The 16789-nt window shown below is 40.8% G+C and overlaps 1 protein-coding gene across 31 annotated transcripts in view; it reads left to right on the top strand.

Moving 5' to 3' along the window:
- The first annotated feature begins 2592 nt into the window (after positions 1-2592).
- RIMS2 (regulating synaptic membrane exocytosis 2) overlaps positions 2593-16789 on the top strand; it is a 586269-nt gene continuing 572072 nt past the window's right edge. For 10 of the 31 annotated variants that reach the window (XM_032858506.1, XM_032858504.1, XM_032858507.1 and 7 more), the window contains exon 1: positions 2595-3152. In XM_032858506.1, the coding sequence (XP_032714397.1) occupies positions 2977-3152 (176 nt within the window). In that variant the 5' untranslated portion in view covers positions 2595-2976. Of the gene's footprint in view, positions 3153-16789 lie in introns of all 31 variants that reach the window. The other 21 variants (XM_032858526.1, XM_032858515.1, XM_032858521.1 and 18 more) reach the window with 4 other exon arrangements.

The raw sequence follows: 16789 nt of genomic DNA, 5'->3' as shown, positions 1-16789 counted from the left end.
CAGCATGCTGTTACCAGTAGAAAATAGTGTAGGGCCTAGGACAGGGATCTACTGTAAAGGAAAAACCGAAACTGTTCAATTTGGACAACAGCTTTTAAGTTCGCCTTTCTGTATTCAAACTAACTAAAATGACTAAAAGAAGTGTTCTTGTTTTCCACTCCCCAGTTTCTCCCATTTTCTATTTTGCGATGCTCATGGTGTAATTCTGAACCTTTGCTGTACGTCCATCACTGAGCGAGTGTTCAAAATATACCCATGACCAGGCCAGGGTCCTAACCCCAGAGATTGAGTCATTTGATCTAGGGTTGGACCCAGGTGGTATTTTTGAAGTGACCCAGATAATTGTAATGTGCAGCCAGGGTTGAAAACTACCATGGTTTCACACTGGAGTAAAAATATCTAGGTTCTAGTTGTAGTGCTGCCATTTACTAGGTGGAAGATTTTTAAGTCCTCGGTTTCCCATAGGATGACAGGGTTGGCTTAGAGACTTACACAAATTCTCTTTCAACTAAAACAAAATTTAATAAATTGGGATACATATGATCCCTTCTAGTTTGCTTAACTCTAAAAAGACGAAAACGGAATTATTTGGAGTATGCTAGTTTGGTTTGAAGCAGGTGAGTTTAAAAAAAAAAAGTACTTAAGTAAACTTTTCCTTCTTCCCTCTTCCCAATTACGAGGCATAGGAGAAAAGAAACACAGACATTTAAGCTTAGAAGTCACAAGAGACTTCTAGGGCTGCTTTGTCTGTCCCCAGCTGTCTTAAATTGGGAGTTAGTCATACAGTATCTGGGGAACAGAGGCAGGAGGGAGAGTGCTTACTACACACCAAGAAGGTAAATAAAATACAACCCCCAAAGGCTTTACACTACTCATCCGACCATAATCTAGCCTGGTACTCAACACTGCAAGTGTGGAAGGTGAGGTCGGGGTGTGCACATATACATATCCACACGCATACACACACTCCCCGAATCTCTTGTGGAGAGCGCCCAGAAGAGGATGGTCACTAGTGTTGCGCCTCCAGTCAGGGCCACTCGGGCCTTCCCTCCACTCTTCCCAGCCCGCTCCCAGCCGTGCCCCCACCCGGAGGGTTGTCAAGACTTCGCCCAGGTCCTTCCAGAGAAGGGGGCGGCAGCCACTGCCATTCTCCCCCAGCTGGTTCTCTTATCTTTCACTGAATCCATCTCTGTGCCTCTAAAAACAGACGCAGACGCTAACCTGATCCCCTCGCTTCTCTGTCTTTTCTCTCTAGACTAGGCCCCCCCAGGAAGGGCCAAATAGACCGAAGCCCTTGGCCCAAGCTCAATCACCCTCCCGATTATCCCAGCACCCTCACCCTCGCAGCTTCCCGGGTCCTCTTTATCCTCACACCTCTCCCAGACAAACCCTAACTCCCCCAATCTCACCTCCGTGCCTCTCCACGCATCCTTGGCCGAAAGCCCTCAGTTTCCCAGAGCTTCCTCATCCTCTCCTCCCCAACCCCCACCTCCTGCACTGGGTTCCAGGTCCTTAACATCACCTGCACTCCCTACTCGCTCATAGCTCCCTCTCCCTCCCCTCAAGGAACCCAAGCGGGTCCCCTCAACCCCGGCACCGGAGGGGACCTCCCCAACCCTACACTCTCCCTCCTTCCAGGACCCCACTCACGATACCTCGGGAGCCCCTCCACGCACGCTTTCACCTCCAAGCCCGACACATAGGCATCTCCCCCTTCTTCCGCACAGTTCCCTCCTTTCCAAAACCATAGGTGCCCCCACTTCCCAGTCACACCCCATCTCCGGACCTGACACTGCTACCCCGGCCCCACGTTTCCACTCCTTTACCTCCGACCTGACCCACAGTGCGCCCCCATCTACCAAGGCTCACTCCTCGCCCCGACTCTCGACTCCACCGCACAGGCTCGAGTTCTCCACCCCTCCCTTGAAAACTCGCTTCCCCCTCCCCGCCCGCCCCCAGCCCACAGGTCGCGCTCGGGAGGGGTGCTTGCCAAGCTCTGGCCTGGGCGGCCGGGAGGTGACGCGGTCCCGGCGGGAGGAGCCCGGGAGGCGGAGGGGCGGAGGAGGCGCGGGCGGCGGCGGCCGAGGGTCCCCGGGCAGGCGCGTGATGAGGAAGCACCAGCGCCGGTCCCCGCTGCGCGTCGGAGCTCGCTTGGATGCCGGGCGTTAGCAGCCGATGGGCCCCGGGAATCTCCGCCGCTAGCCCCTGTCATCCCTTACTCTCTTTCGCTTCCCGGTCTAGCTCCGAGAGGTCTCCGGCGGCCGTGCTCGGCCCCGCCGCCCTTTCCCCGGCGTTCCTGGAGGGGTCCTCCCTCCGCGGCGCCTGAAGCCCAGAGACTCGTCAGTCGGCGGGACAGCTGAGCTGCTTCTCTGGGAAATTAGCCCTTGTTTCCTCACCACCCTCCCCGCTCCCGCCCCGGCGCCCCTCCGGGTGGCAGGACTCGGTCTCCCGGCGCTCGGAGCGAGTTCTCGGGACTCCCCGAGGGGGGCTAGTTCGCAGCTGACCCCTTTCCCCTCCGCGGCGGCGCGCGCCCCCGCCCCCCCCCCCGGACACACTCGCGCCCGGGCCGGCGCGCCGCCCTCCCGCCCGCTCCCTCCAGTCACCCCACCCTTAGTCGTCCCCGCCACCTTACTCCACCACCCTCCCCCGCCGCTCCGCGCACACCGCGTCCCAGCCCGGCCTCCCGCTCCTTTCTGCCAAACCGCTCACTTGCCAGCCCTTCGCCCCCGGGAAGAAGAAACATTTCCCGGAGCGCACTCCTCAGCCCTCACTCCCCCTGCGCTCGCCCTCCCCCTCCCCCCCCGCCCCTTTCTTTCTTTCTTGGGGGAGGGGGGCTGTCGCCTCGGATTGAAGGCCATTGATTTGTATGTATTTGTCCCGGCGCCGGAGGCTGCCCCAGCCGCCCGCGCGGGTGCCGCCGCCGCCGCCAGTGGAGTTGCCTCCCTGCTTCCCTAGGGTGGTTAAGCTCCACCAAACATGTCGGCTCCGGTCGGGCCGCGGGGCCGTCCGGCTCCCACCCCGGCGGCCTCTCAGCCGCCCCTGCAGCCCGAGATGCCCGACCTCAGCCACCTCACGGAGGAGGAGAGGAAAATCATCCTGGCCGTCATGGATCGGCAGAAGAAAGAAGAGGAGAAGGAGCAGTCGGTGCTCAAGTAAGGACCCGGCTCCATCTTCCCGCCTCCCTCCTTACCCTCTGCCCCCACGGCCGCTGCCCTGCGGCCGCCTGCGCGCCCCGGATCGCCGCCCTCCCTCCAGCCGGCGGCGCCTGGGCCACGAGGGCTGCGGCCGGCGCCGGCAGCCGGGGCTGCTTTCTGGGTGTCAGAGCGCGGGGGTGTGTGCCGGGGAGAGAGGGCGCCGAGGCCGGCTGTGATGAGGGTGGAGAGCCCTTGGACGTTGTGATTTTCCCGAGCGTCCTTCCGGCTTCCCCCGCGGGCCAGTTTGGCTCCAGGGCCCCCACGGGGCTGAAGCTGAACCCAGGCTCCGCGCGTCCCCTCTCCTTTCCAGCCGTCCCCGCGCGGAGGCAGTGACTGGGGCAATGAATCCAATATGGCCGTGCACAGGTGCTCCCTGGCCGGGACCCGGGCGAAGGCGCGCCACTGGGGATGCAGGCGCAGCCGGGGCGCCTCGTCCCGCGTTTCCGCAGGGCGGCTCTGCCTCCGACGCGGAGACGAGCAGAGCTGCCCACGGTCGCTGCGGGCAGGAGGGCGGCGGTGCAGGCGAGGGGCCTAAGCTCTGGCACGTCTCGGGTGGGTGTGCGGCCGCCGCCATCTTCCAGCCCCTCCCCCTCGGCGGGTTCTAACACCCTGCACTCTGCTGCTCTTCCTGTTTGCAACTAGTAAATCTGTTTAATCCCGAAGAGACTCTGGAGAGGCTCCCGTTCCTACCACCCCAGCAGTTTGGGATGCTTCCTACCTTGTGAAGTTTTACTACTAGTGTTCATAGTGTAGGCATCCGGGATTTTGGCGAGGGTGGGATAGTAAAAGCAGCTCCCAGGCATCGGTTTAGCGCTGTGGAACTTCAGCACCAGGGAACTGTCCAGACGCATATACAGCTTTGAGACTCCTTTTCTTGTCAGTCTAGCAAAGAGATTTGTTTCTACAGGGTTGCTTTTAAATGTTTTATGGGTATTTGGTTTCTCAGTTACTGTATGAAAGAGATTGTGCAGGAGATGCGTAACCTTTTTATGTTTTTCCAACAACTTTTTTTCTTTTTAGTGAAATGAATTATTTATTCACTAAGAGATTAACTTGTACAGTTTATGTGCTAAAGGTGGGATGCTTTCTCTGTGTGTTACCAAATACTCTTTTCCCGTATTCTCCACAGAAACATACAGTTGAAAGAGTAGAGTTCCTCTGTGAAGGAACTAATACACTGACCTCTAATCATGTAAACTTTAAAAACAGGTTGTTGAATTCAGTATTCTTTAATACTTACAAAGAAACAAGTTTCTGTCTACACATATATATTTTCATATTTTAATGAAAAATAATATAAATTGTGGTAACGAATGTATTAAATATCTGAGAAAAATAAAATTTCTCAAAAAAATATTGAAGCACCAAGATAGCAAATGTTCCTGACATATGAACTGGAATAAAGAAGAATTACTTCTTCAAAGCTAATTTCTGGGTTTGGAGACTTGTTTGGGAATATGATTTATTAGTAGGCTTGGGAAATGAAAAACAGTTAAGAGATTTAAGTAGTTTATTTTAACTAATGGAGGAATAAAGCATTATTTTTAAAAGCTTTTTGAGCATTCTACTCACTTTGCTTTAAATATATGTACTGACAACAGCAAGCTTTTGATAACTTAGAGTTTGATATTTAGATATGTGAATTTATATTTTTACTATAATTGCAATAAAATTAGTGGTTCCAAAATGATGTCAAATAAAACATAGGTTTTATTTCTTTGACCCATATATTTAAATATACAACGTGTTATTTCTTTGTAGTATGCTATATCATAGTATTTACTGGCTACTTCACTATTGTTCTGATATATAGAAATGTAAATGAACTTTTGAAAACTAAATTTAGATTTACTAAGAGTGACCAGTATGTTACGTTAGGAAAATGTTGTGAAAGGGTTTTTCAAGTAGGTACATTACATTACATAGATTACTTTTCTATGTAAACCTATATACTATGCAAATACATATAATATTCATCCATTCATAATTGCACAGTTTAGGTAGAAACATTCTCTAAACACACACTCATACAGTCTATGAAATTACATTGCTGAACAATCTGTTCATATTTATTTAAATATCTATTTGCATTTCTACCTAACAGTCTTAAAAGGAGTCATACCTCAAAATGGCCTACCTGGTTTCAGAATTATTTTTATATTCATTTTAACAAGAAGTTTTTTGGAGATTAAAGCATAAAGCATTTAATTTTAGATGTTGTTTAAAAATGTTTTTGGCTTTTGTAATAAAGTAAGACTAGGCAAGGAAAATGAGGAAAAGAAGACTTTATGATAGGATTATAATAAAGATTGTTTTGAAGAATTTTATGATTTATTAAATAATATTATCAGTATTGGATATTAAGTTATAAATACTATATGTAAGAAAAAGTAACACTAGTATTTATCAATAATTACTATTTTTCATTAAGTTTTAGGGGCCATTCATCTGTTCAAGACAACATTATCCTTTGTTTTTCTTTAGTGATGTCCATTTAATTGCATGTTAACATCTATTCTGAGAGAAGGTCATGGGCAGAGAGAAACTGAAACTCCAGTTCATGTCTGCTACTTGTAACAACTATGTTAAAAGATAAGTTTGATGTGTAAAAATTTGAAACCATTGGGTGAAGATATTTTCATACAAAGTATTCATACAGAGTGGGGCATACATTCTAAAGTATGCATCACGAGATGATACGTTGGAGTAGAGGAAGAGAGTATTAAAACATATTTCTATTTGAAATTTGAAAAAGAAAATAAGTTTTATTTGAAAAATTTGGAAAAGAAAATAAGTTTTACTGATATTTAACATATAGATTGACAATGTTAAGATGCATATAATTTATGAATAAATATATGTATATTAAGAAGCTCATGCCTGAGATATTTTTAATGAGAGAGGTGAGCAATCAAAGGAGATTGAGACCACTATTGAGACCATTACTATAGTAATCTTTCTCTTTGGGAAGAGATTAAGTAAGAACCAGTTATACTTAATTATTAGCAATTTCTTCAAAGCCTTGTTGAACATCCACATACTCAAGAAATCTTCTGTCACCATCAAGTAATTTCATTTTACATGGGATTGAGATACTAAAATTTTGGAAGCATTTTTATATCTCAGTGGATCCCTCAATAGATCAGTAATTTCTTTTTTTTATCTTTACATGAAAATCCTTTTATAGTTTTAGTTTTGATAACTCAATCTACTGGTAAAATCTATAGTGTTCTTTTACTTATTAATATTTTTAAGCCTTGTCTTTCAAATAATAAAAAAGTACTCTTCTTTGGAGTCTGTTTTGCAGCATCTTTAACACCTGCACATATTAGGTACCTACTAGGTAATGTTGATATGACTTGTAATGTTAATGAGGCAGATTATTAATTTTATTGGGAAAATGAAGAATAATTTCTTTGAAAGGAAAGCATAATTTATTAAGTTTATATTTTTCAGTGAGTTTTTGTTTTGTTTTGTTTTGTTTTTTTGGATGTGGTATTGTGAAAAAAATGTATGAGAAAAACAAAACCACCGAAATCAATAGAAAAGCATTCATTCAGTAAGTGTTTATTGAGTTTCTACTATGTGCATATCCTAGTCTTTCAGATGAGGGTTTTTTTTTAAATAACAAATTAAAAATTATGTTTCTTGATGTGTAAATTATTTTTTTTATCATTAGTTTGGCTTCTCTGTTAATGTCCAAGGGATAATTTATTCCCCAAATAAAGGAAGTCAAGAGTAGAAGTTTCATGATAGATCAGAGTGACAATTTAGCTTACATTTAAAACACAGATGAACAGTTCTAGATTTTTTAAAATAATTTAATTTTAAGAACATTTTTCAAAGTCAATTTATAAGCTTCTTTATTTAATGGATAATATTTACCTATAGTACAAAATTTCTTAGCTGTGCTTTTCCCTAAGCCAGAGGCAATGACTTTTGTCAGTTTATTGTATACCATTCTAGAAATATTCTATATGTAGGAGTAGATATGTGTGTACATCACACATATGTCTGTGTGTGCACACAGGTATATGGATGTTTATGTGTACATATAAAAAACACAAATGTGTACTGCAGTTTACTTTTTAGGAGATCAGTTCTACACCTTTTAATATATAGTTTTCTCATTCATTTTAATGCTGCATAATATCTCATTTTGTAAATACTCCTTAATTTCTTTAACTAGAGCCATATTTTTGGATATTTAGGCTGATTCTAATTATTTTGCCATTAGAAACAGCACTGTGATAAATATCTTTGTACATATATCATTTCCTATGTATGTGAATATATCTTTGGAATAAATTCCTAGAAATGCATTGTTGGGTCAAAAGGTCAGTGTATTTTAAATTTTAATAAATATTGCCAAATTTACTTTCACAGAGTAAGTTTGTACAAGTGACATAAACTAGGGAGACTCTTACATCCTTTCCAATTCAGTGTGATAATCTTTGCCAAAATATAGTTTGGTGAGAAATATGCCGTTGTAGATTTAATTGAAACTTTCTTATTATCAGTGAGGCTGAGAGCCTTTTACATTTGTTTAAAGTCTTGTTTTTTCTGTTGGTCATTTTTAGTGATTTGTAGAAGCTCTTTTTATTGTCATTTGTTTTATGACTTTTTTTATTGGTCAGGATTTTTAAAAAATGTGTTTGAAGTTATTACTTTTTGTTTTATGGCTTTGGGGTTTGTGATGTAGTTAGAATGATCTTCTCCTCATTCTAATATTTAAAAACCTACCATATTGTCTTCTCATGGCTAAATGAATTTTTTTGCTGTTAAATGAATTTTTAAGAACAAAGCATGTCAAATAATAGATACAATTTGATTATGAAGACTTTTAAATAAAAATCATTATTGTACACCTAAATAGCCATGGCCATAGTCAAAAATTGAAAACCAATAGTTCCGAAGAATTTAAAATGCATTTTAAAACATTGATTGGCATTTTATGAGAGAGTACATAATAATATAAAGAACATCTTTATATATCTTCTATATTTTAAAGTAACTAGGACAATTAAATAATATCTTCTTGTTAACAATATATATTGATAAAGAACCAATCACACTGTGTGACAGAGAGGCAACGGAGGCAAGAGTGAGGGACCAGATGGATTTTGACTCGAAACCTTATTTTACCAATTAATAACAGTAAGGTCATACTTATGTTGTTAAGCACTGTGAGCCCGTGTTTCCTCCTCTCTATTCTCTGAATAATAATGCCTACCTTGAAGGATTGCTGTGATCAATATAGAGTAAATGTCCAGGCATAAGTAGGTATGCAACAAATAGTTATTATTAACTGATTCTAGACATCAGTTTCTAGACCTTAATATTATTATAGCATTCCTGTGTGAAATCTTAGCTTTTCTTTTCTTTCTTTCTTTTTTTTTTTTTTTTTTAACTGAGACATTCTCTTCCTTGTCTACTGGGACGTTAGAAGAATACCTGAAGATTCTAAAGTGACTTCATTATTTATCTAGAAGGTCAGGGGTGGAGAGGGGAGGTGATGGATTGGAAACAGTTTCCTCAGCAAAAACCATTCTTAGAGAGTCTGAAAAAAAAAAAAAGGAGTAGTAGTGAAAATAATACAGCAAATTATTGGTTTTCAGGAAGATACTGGTTGTCTTGGGCGAATGTGAGGGAATTTGTTCAGATTACTCCGTGATTGTTCTTAGATTTGTCTGGGATTTGTCTGGGATCAATTTTTTTACTCTACTAATATGTATTTATTTATTTGTCTTATTCATATTATATCTGAGATTCAGAGACTCTCATCATGTTAATGGATTCTGAAGAATTATTACTGTTCAGAGTGCTCCCCTCCTTTGTGTTGCTTCTCAGATGCACGCAATCTTTGTATGACTGCCTCATTCTCATCTTTCTGACCTTAGCTTCTTTTTTTCCTTTTTTTAAAGATTTTATTTATTTGACATAGAGAGAGAGACAGCGAGAGAGGGAACGCAAGCAGAGGGAATGGGAGAGGGAGAAGCAGGCTTCCTGCCAAGCAGGGAGCCCGATGCAGGGCTGGATCCCAGGACCCTGGGATCATGACCTGAGCTGAAGGCAGATGCTCAGCGGCTCAGCCACCCGGGTGCCCCTGACCGTAGCTTCAAGCTTCAAGTTTGTGTCCGTAGAGAACTCCTTCTTGCCCACATATTCATAAGTATCTTCTTTCTTCTTTTCCGCAACATCTTTAACATTTCTCCAGTTATGCTTATTAAAATTTACAATTTCCTTATTTGCTTATGGTCTGTCTACTCTGCTAGATTATAAACTTCAGGGGAGCAGCCCTTCTGTCCTTCTGTCCTGCCATTTCAGCCTCGTCTTCTAACCCAACACAATGCTTTATGCATAGTAGTACTCAAAAGTATTAGTTGGGTGAATGAATGAAACATGGGGAATGAGACACTGTGTTCATTTAGTTACTGCTTGCTTTCAAGGTGAAATTCAATAATCTAAAAGAAAAAGATTTGCTCAGGTAGTGGTGCCCTTATTTTTGAAATCAACTATAATTTGAAACATATGTCCAATGTTGCTTATATTGCTAGAAGCAAACACAGTATTCGTGTATGATTGCAACTCATCTTTCTTTTAGACTAAACACATATCTGTTTTAACTAGAAACCAGAAGAAATTGTGATATGTCATATTGAAATTTTAATTTTTTTTTCATATAAGGGATATTTGGCTTTAAGAATTATTACATTACTTTCAAAGTGTTTGACAATTTCTAATGTGCTTAATAGAGCTGAATGGTAAGTGATGTACAAAATATTTTGGATAGAAACAGTTCTCCCCAGAGACAGACAGTTGGAGGCCAACCATAATCATATGAACACATTGAAATGTAAAGTGTCATGAAAAAACACAGTAAGGGTGTTTTTCGTATGTCATGACCATAGTAAAAAATATATCAGACTAATCAAGTGAGAATGTTGTCTCTTTGGTATTGTTTGAGGGTGTCAGACATTTTATCCTTTTAAATTCTTTAGAAATTTTACTCCTACTGGACATTAAAGATTCTAGAGAATAGAGATACTGTTGTATTCACTAGTCATCTGATGAAATACAGATATCTATCTCTGGGTGTTAAAACACTTTGTACCATTATCAGCAAACCCTTTAGGGACTCACTATAAGGAACATGATAAACCACAATTACAATATTGCATGATGAGTGCTAGGAGACAATGAATCATGGATATATTTATAGAAGACGAGCACTTGATCCGGTTTTGGAGGGAATGACATCTAGGCTGAGGCTCAAAGGATGAGTAGATGTTAGTTGGGCAGAGAAAGATATTCTAAGCAAAAATACTAAAACTCCCAAATTTTCCTACCCCAGCATTTAGCTTTGTAAAAGAGAGCCAGGATATGGTCAAGAAACTGACTCAAAGTGGTTTAGAAGGTCTGGAGCATAGGGTTTATTAGAGGTGAGTCAGTAGAGGAGACTTGAGAGATGGCAAGGGTGAGAGCTTCAAAGACATTATATATTTTTCTTTTGGTTCATTTAATCCTGAAGGCAGTAGGGAGTCATGGAGGGATTTTAAGCAGCAACACAGTATAATTAGAATTTTGTTAGAAAAAAAAAAACCATTCTTACAGTCTGAGGGATTGATGAGAATGTGTAATGCTAGAGACAAGAGCAGTAGTTAGGAGACTCTTCTAGTAATCCAGATGATACATGAGGGAGATATGAAAGAAGGCAGTCCTGGTGGAGGTGAAGAGGCAGGAGACCTTTGGAAATATTTGGGAGCCAAATTACTGGAATTTACCAACAGTGTGTAAAGGGTCAAGTAAGCTCTTAGGATGCCTGGTGTGCTCAACTCACCGCTATACGTAATATGTATCTTTGTTCATCTGATGGCCAACTCTCTGCACGGGTCTAGTCTCAGAATCAGAGTTCTCTTGAGAGAGCCCTTGGCGGAGCCTTCTTTTATTGTTTTACTTACTCTAAACGGTTTATAATGTGGATGTTTATAGAAGTGACTACAACTCACGATACAGTGGGGTAGGATGGAAGTAATAGAGTAGTAATAGGAAGGGCAAAAGGGGGAAAGAAGAGAAGGCAAAGAAAAAGGGGAGAAGAAGAAGATCAGGACTATTTAAATCCATTCATAATTGTGAGGAAGCCTACTTAATATTTTAGCTTCGAAAACTTTTTTGTTTTTGTACTGAATATATTACCGTTGTATAGTTTTTTTCAGAACTGCAGATCTGTTTTCCTTTTATTGAACATTCCTTGCTCCCAGTGACAACTTCATCTCAGTGAATTTCACTTTGGGTGTTTTTTTTTTTTTTTTTTTAAGATTTCATTTATTTATTTGACACACAGAGAGAAATCATAAGTAGGCAGAGAGGCCAGCAGAGAGAGAGAGAGGGAAGCAGGCTCCCTGCTGAACAGAGAGCCCAATGCGGGACTCGATCCCAGGACCCTAAGATCATGACCTGAGCTGAAGGCAGAGGCTTAACCCACTGAGCCACCCAGGCGCCCCTCTTTGGGTGTTTTTAACTATTACACAATTTTTGTTTTATACAGTATATTTAACTAGGACAATTTTTTTTAAAAGATTTTTAAAAACTTTATTTGACAGAGAGAGCACGAGAGAGAGAGAGAGAGAGAGAGAGAGAACGCTCACAAGCAGGGGGAGCAGCAGAGGGAGAGGGAGAAGCAGGCTCCCCGCTGAGCAAGGAGCCCGATGTAGGACTAAATTCCAGGACCCTGGTATCATGACCTGAGCTGAGGGCCAATGCTTAACCGACTGAGCCACCCAGGCACCCTACAAATTTCCTTTTTTGTATATAGTCCTACATGACCTCCTAGGGAATTTTGGAAATGTAAGTGTAGTTCAGGAAAGTGTAGGAAAGATATTAGCTGTGGAAATGACATTGTGGTTGGTGAAGATTCTGTTTCTTTTTATATTAGTGAATTACTGCAGATTTCAGACAATGTTGTGTTATGAAAGAGAGATAAGTTTTGTTGGATTTTGTAATGGGCGGTTTCAGAAATAGTATTAGAAATAGGATTATAGAAAGGGAAAAGTTAAGAACACATCTAGACCCAGGACTGATACAATAATATTTCACCTGCCTCTTTCTAGAACTGTTGTTACCCACCCAAACCGTAGGCAACTAGATAGTATAAATTAGGCTAAGAATGGACAACTTTTCTACAGTTTATGTATTATGAACATATATTGTATCTATGTTATATATACATGTTAAAAAGCTGTAATTTGTGTTTTCCATATCATATGGTGCTGGCATTTAGAGTTAAGAACTTTTATACAGTTTATAGATTATAAATATTTAACATTCTTATGTAACACCTACAGAATTTGGTAGGTTCTGCTAAACAGAGATGCTGGTTAAAAGCTCCTTTAGACACAGGAAGAAGATGGAACTCTCTATGCACTTAGGCAGTTTTTTTTTTTTCCCCTAAGATAATGTTCAGCTGTTAGGGAAAAATAACTTAGCAGTTTCATGCATCCTACAACTCGGATTCTGGGATGCTAAAACTGGGAAAAAAGGTTTATACTAAACAGTATAGCTAGATAACAGAATAACCATAATGGTAGTTTTGGTAAAGGGTTTGCTTCTCAGGGACATATATGAACAATCTGTTTCATCATACATCACATCACACAGAATCCCTTTTGACTTAAAGCTGAAAGAATTAATGCTTTTATTCACACACAAATTTTTTTTTCCTGTAAAAAAAATGAATTTTGTAGTGGAGATAGCTAGGCTTTCATCAAAGATTTACATTCCTCTTTCACAGAGTTGTTGCTGCCCAGGCCTGGACTACCTTTTCCAGCTTTCCTTGTTTCTACATGGGTTCATGTGATTAAGTTCTGGCTAATGATTTAACCTTGCCTACCCTGGCACTCCCTCTTGCGCACCCCCCCCCCCCAAGACTTTATATGAATAAGAGATACATTTCTGTGTTAAGTCACTGATTTTTAGGAGTGTATCTATTACTGTGGCTATCTTAAGTAATGTCAATTTCCTTATTATCTGTTATTAATTCTGGGAAAGTTTTACATCAGAAAGGATGAGTACTGACATGGATGGAACTGGAAGGTATTATGCTAAGTGAAATATGTCAATCAGAGAAAGACAATTATATGGTTTCACTCATATGTGGAACATAAGAAACAGGGCAGAGGACTGTAGGGGAGGAGAGGGAAAACAGAATGGGAAGTCATCAGAGAGGGAGAAAAACCATGAGAGATTCTTTTTTTTTTTTTTTTAATAGTTTATTTATTTGTCAGAGAGAGAGCCGAGCGAGAGTGAGCACAGGCAGAGTGGCAGGCTGAGGCAGAGGGAGAATCAGGCTCCCTCCCGAGCAAGGAGCCCAATGTGGGACTTGATCCCAGAACGCTGGGATCATGACCTGAGCCGAAGGCAGCCGCTTAACCAACTGAGCCACCCAGGCTTCCCACCATGAGAGACTCTTAACTCTAGTAAACAAACTGAGGGTTGCTGGAGGGGAGCTGGGTGGGGGGATCGGGTAACTGGGTGATGGGCATTAAGGAGGGCACGTGATGTGATGAGTACTGGGTGTTACATGAAACTGATAAATTATTGAACACTACACCTGAAACTAATGATGTACTGTAAGTTGGCTAATTGAATTAAAAACAACAACAACAACAAAAATTTTGGGAAAGTTTTGAAGTTCCCACCTGCATAGTCAACTCCAGAAGTATTTCCATGGTACTGAACTTTATTACCACAGGTTGATTTGTCTTTAATGATTAGTCTAAGTTAACTTAAGTCTTAACTTAGCCATAGTATTCTTGAATACAGAATTTACCAGGAAGGGAATGTTCTATCTGCTTGGTGACAACTGGGCTGTACCCCAATTGGGGATTTGTTCCTGAGTTTGCAAGACGGTACATCTACTGAATCATAAAAGATACACTTGCTCTGGAAGCAGAGGTAGACACAGACTTCATGATGAGACAGAAAAATTTGCAATCCTAGGATCCATTTTTGAATAAATTGAAATCTTGTGTTAGAAGTTTTGCAGGTTGAAGCCTAATGGTTAAGTTCCATTTCCAAACTAAAGGTTAGGAAACTTTATAGAAATTGGAAGTGAATTTTGTAAGACCAGAAAGAGATACAGTTGAATGATGTTGAACTTTTATTACTGCATGTTACATATTTTTCCCTTTAACCCTCTAGATCTACTCTAGATCTACTCCTGCTCTACTACTTTTCCCTCACTTTGCTGTATACAGTGGGAGGTTGACCTCTATGGATTGCACCAATGGGTTCTCTTGTCCCTGACTTTCAGTTGGCTTCTCTGTCGTGAGATATTTGTGGTTTGCAGGGAAGGAGGACAGTGAGGTTATATTTTTTCCCAGTCTTCCTTCAGAGTAGGCCTTTGCAGTTGGTTGTCTGTCTACTGAAAACAACAGTTCCATCTGCTGGCCCTCTTGGTATAGCTACTTTCTTCTGGTTCTAGCCCACCTATCCTGCTTGTTGGTTTCCTTAAGCCACGCCCACACTTTTATAAAATAGTCTCTTTATGAAACACTAGTTACTCAGTTTGGATATGCCGTCTGTTTGCTGCGGTTCAGTAAAAGTTTATGGGGATTGTGAATGTGAACGGACCATGACTTTAGGTATTCACAATCTACTTTCTTCAATATATCCACAGTAATCTTTTAATGAATCCCTCTGTATGTCATGTTCTTTAATTCTTTTTTTTTCTTTAATTCTTTGATTATGCACATGTCCTTACTCTGTACCTGGTGAGCAGTTTTGTGTCCGCCTCCATTGCCATGAAGAGATACTGTTCTTTGATACATGTGTTAGCTGTCTCTTCTCTCAATTGTTACAGCATTTTTGTATATAACTTTTTAAAATAATGTTTCTGATATGCAACAGTAGTTACCAATGTCTATTTTCTTGTTAGTATCACTGGTTTCTTTGAAGTCATGGGCCAAGTCTAATCATCTTTTTATGCCCAGGGCAGTACCAGGCATATAGTTGTCAGCCAATAAACATTAGTTAATAAAGCTTGGTGCTTGTGTGGGGATCATTCTAATTTTGTTCTTCTCCCTCAGCTCTCAAATATAATCAGTTACCAAATCCTGTCATTATTATCTCCCAAAGATCTTTGAGATCTGTCTCCTCTCCATCTTTATTGCTTCACTATTTCATGCCTTTATTATATTTTCCTTTATTATTTGTTTCCAAATAGGTATCTCCTCTTTCAGGATCACCACTTCTAACTCAACTTGCATAATAGTACAACACTCTAATACACAAATCTATTCTAAAGTCCTCACTATTCATCATTGCCTCCCACTGCATTTACTGTAGAGCCTAGATGTCTAGGTGTGTCACAGAGGTTCTTTTGTGATGTTTTGTCAGTCTTTATATCCTGGTTGTCTTTCATGGGGAGCACTCCACCTGTTTTGGTTGTACTGAGTTAAAGTTAGTTCCTATTTTTAATCTTCCATCTATAGGTTAGCATATACTGATCTCTTTGGCTAGAAAGCCCAACCCAGTTTTCTCTGGCTAAGTCCTAATAGTTCTTTTTTTTTTTTTTTAAGATTTTATTTTTTAGTAATCTCTATACCCAATGTGGGGCTTGAACTCACAACCCTGAGATCAAGAGTCACATGTTCCACCGACTGAATCAGCCAGGGGCCCCTAAGTCCTCCTACTTCTTAACTGAGATTCATCTCAGGTTTTCAGCCAGCTGAAAACTGGGTTAGATGACTTTTGGTGTTCTCATAAACCTTATTGCATACCTCTGCTGTAACTCTTAACACCATTAATACTCAGTAGCCAACACGGACGGGATGCTTACTGTGCTATATTGGTATGCTACACTCGATATGCATTATCTGATTTCAGCCTCTACAACAATCTTAATGAGATCGTTACTATTTTCTCATTTTTACAGATTAAAAAAAATGCAGACTCAAATTGTATGCTCAAAGTTTTCTAGGGAGTCAGGATTTTAACCTAAACAGTCATATTCTAGAATTTGTGCTTTTAATAGCTACACGGTATTATTTTATAGTTATTGACTTACTTTAAAACTCTTTTCTGATAGATGATAGGGAAAGTGCTGTCTTTGCAGTGGGTGGTCCATTTTGAATGGATATAAATGTTTTTTGAATGAATAATTAAGTCTGGCACTGCCTAACAGTGGATAGCTGTTGGTACCTTAAGATGTGATTACCTTTGGGATTAAGTGGTCATATTTGCAAGTAGTTTCATTGATACCTCTCTTGAACATGAGAGCTATTGGTTATGGTGCATGGTATTAATTAAACCAACAATCAAGCATGTGTTTTTAACAATACATGAAATCTGTGAGGGCAAAATATAATACTTCAGAAGTTATTATGAGGATTAATTGAGTTTACATTTGTAAAGCCTTCAGAAGAGTTGCTAGCACATAGTAAATACAGATGTTTGTTAAATAAGTAAATAGCTAGAAGAGGAAAGCATTGATAACTATAGAGGATATCAATCTGGCTTATTATCAGTAAGTGCTTTTATGAACACTCAATTTCTTAATACCTGAAAGGACATTGCTACTTTCTTTAATAAAGGAA

The sequence above is a fragment of the Lontra canadensis genome, unplaced genomic scaffold (genome assembly GCF_010015895.1).
Source record: "Lontra canadensis isolate GAN:19392208 unplaced genomic scaffold, GSC_riverotter_1.0 scaffold15, whole genome shotgun sequence".
NCBI lineage: Eukaryota > Metazoa > Chordata > Mammalia > Carnivora > Mustelidae > Lontra > Lontra canadensis.
The sequence above is the reverse complement of the archived record's forward strand: the minus strand, read 5'-3'. Positions and strand labels throughout refer to the sequence as shown.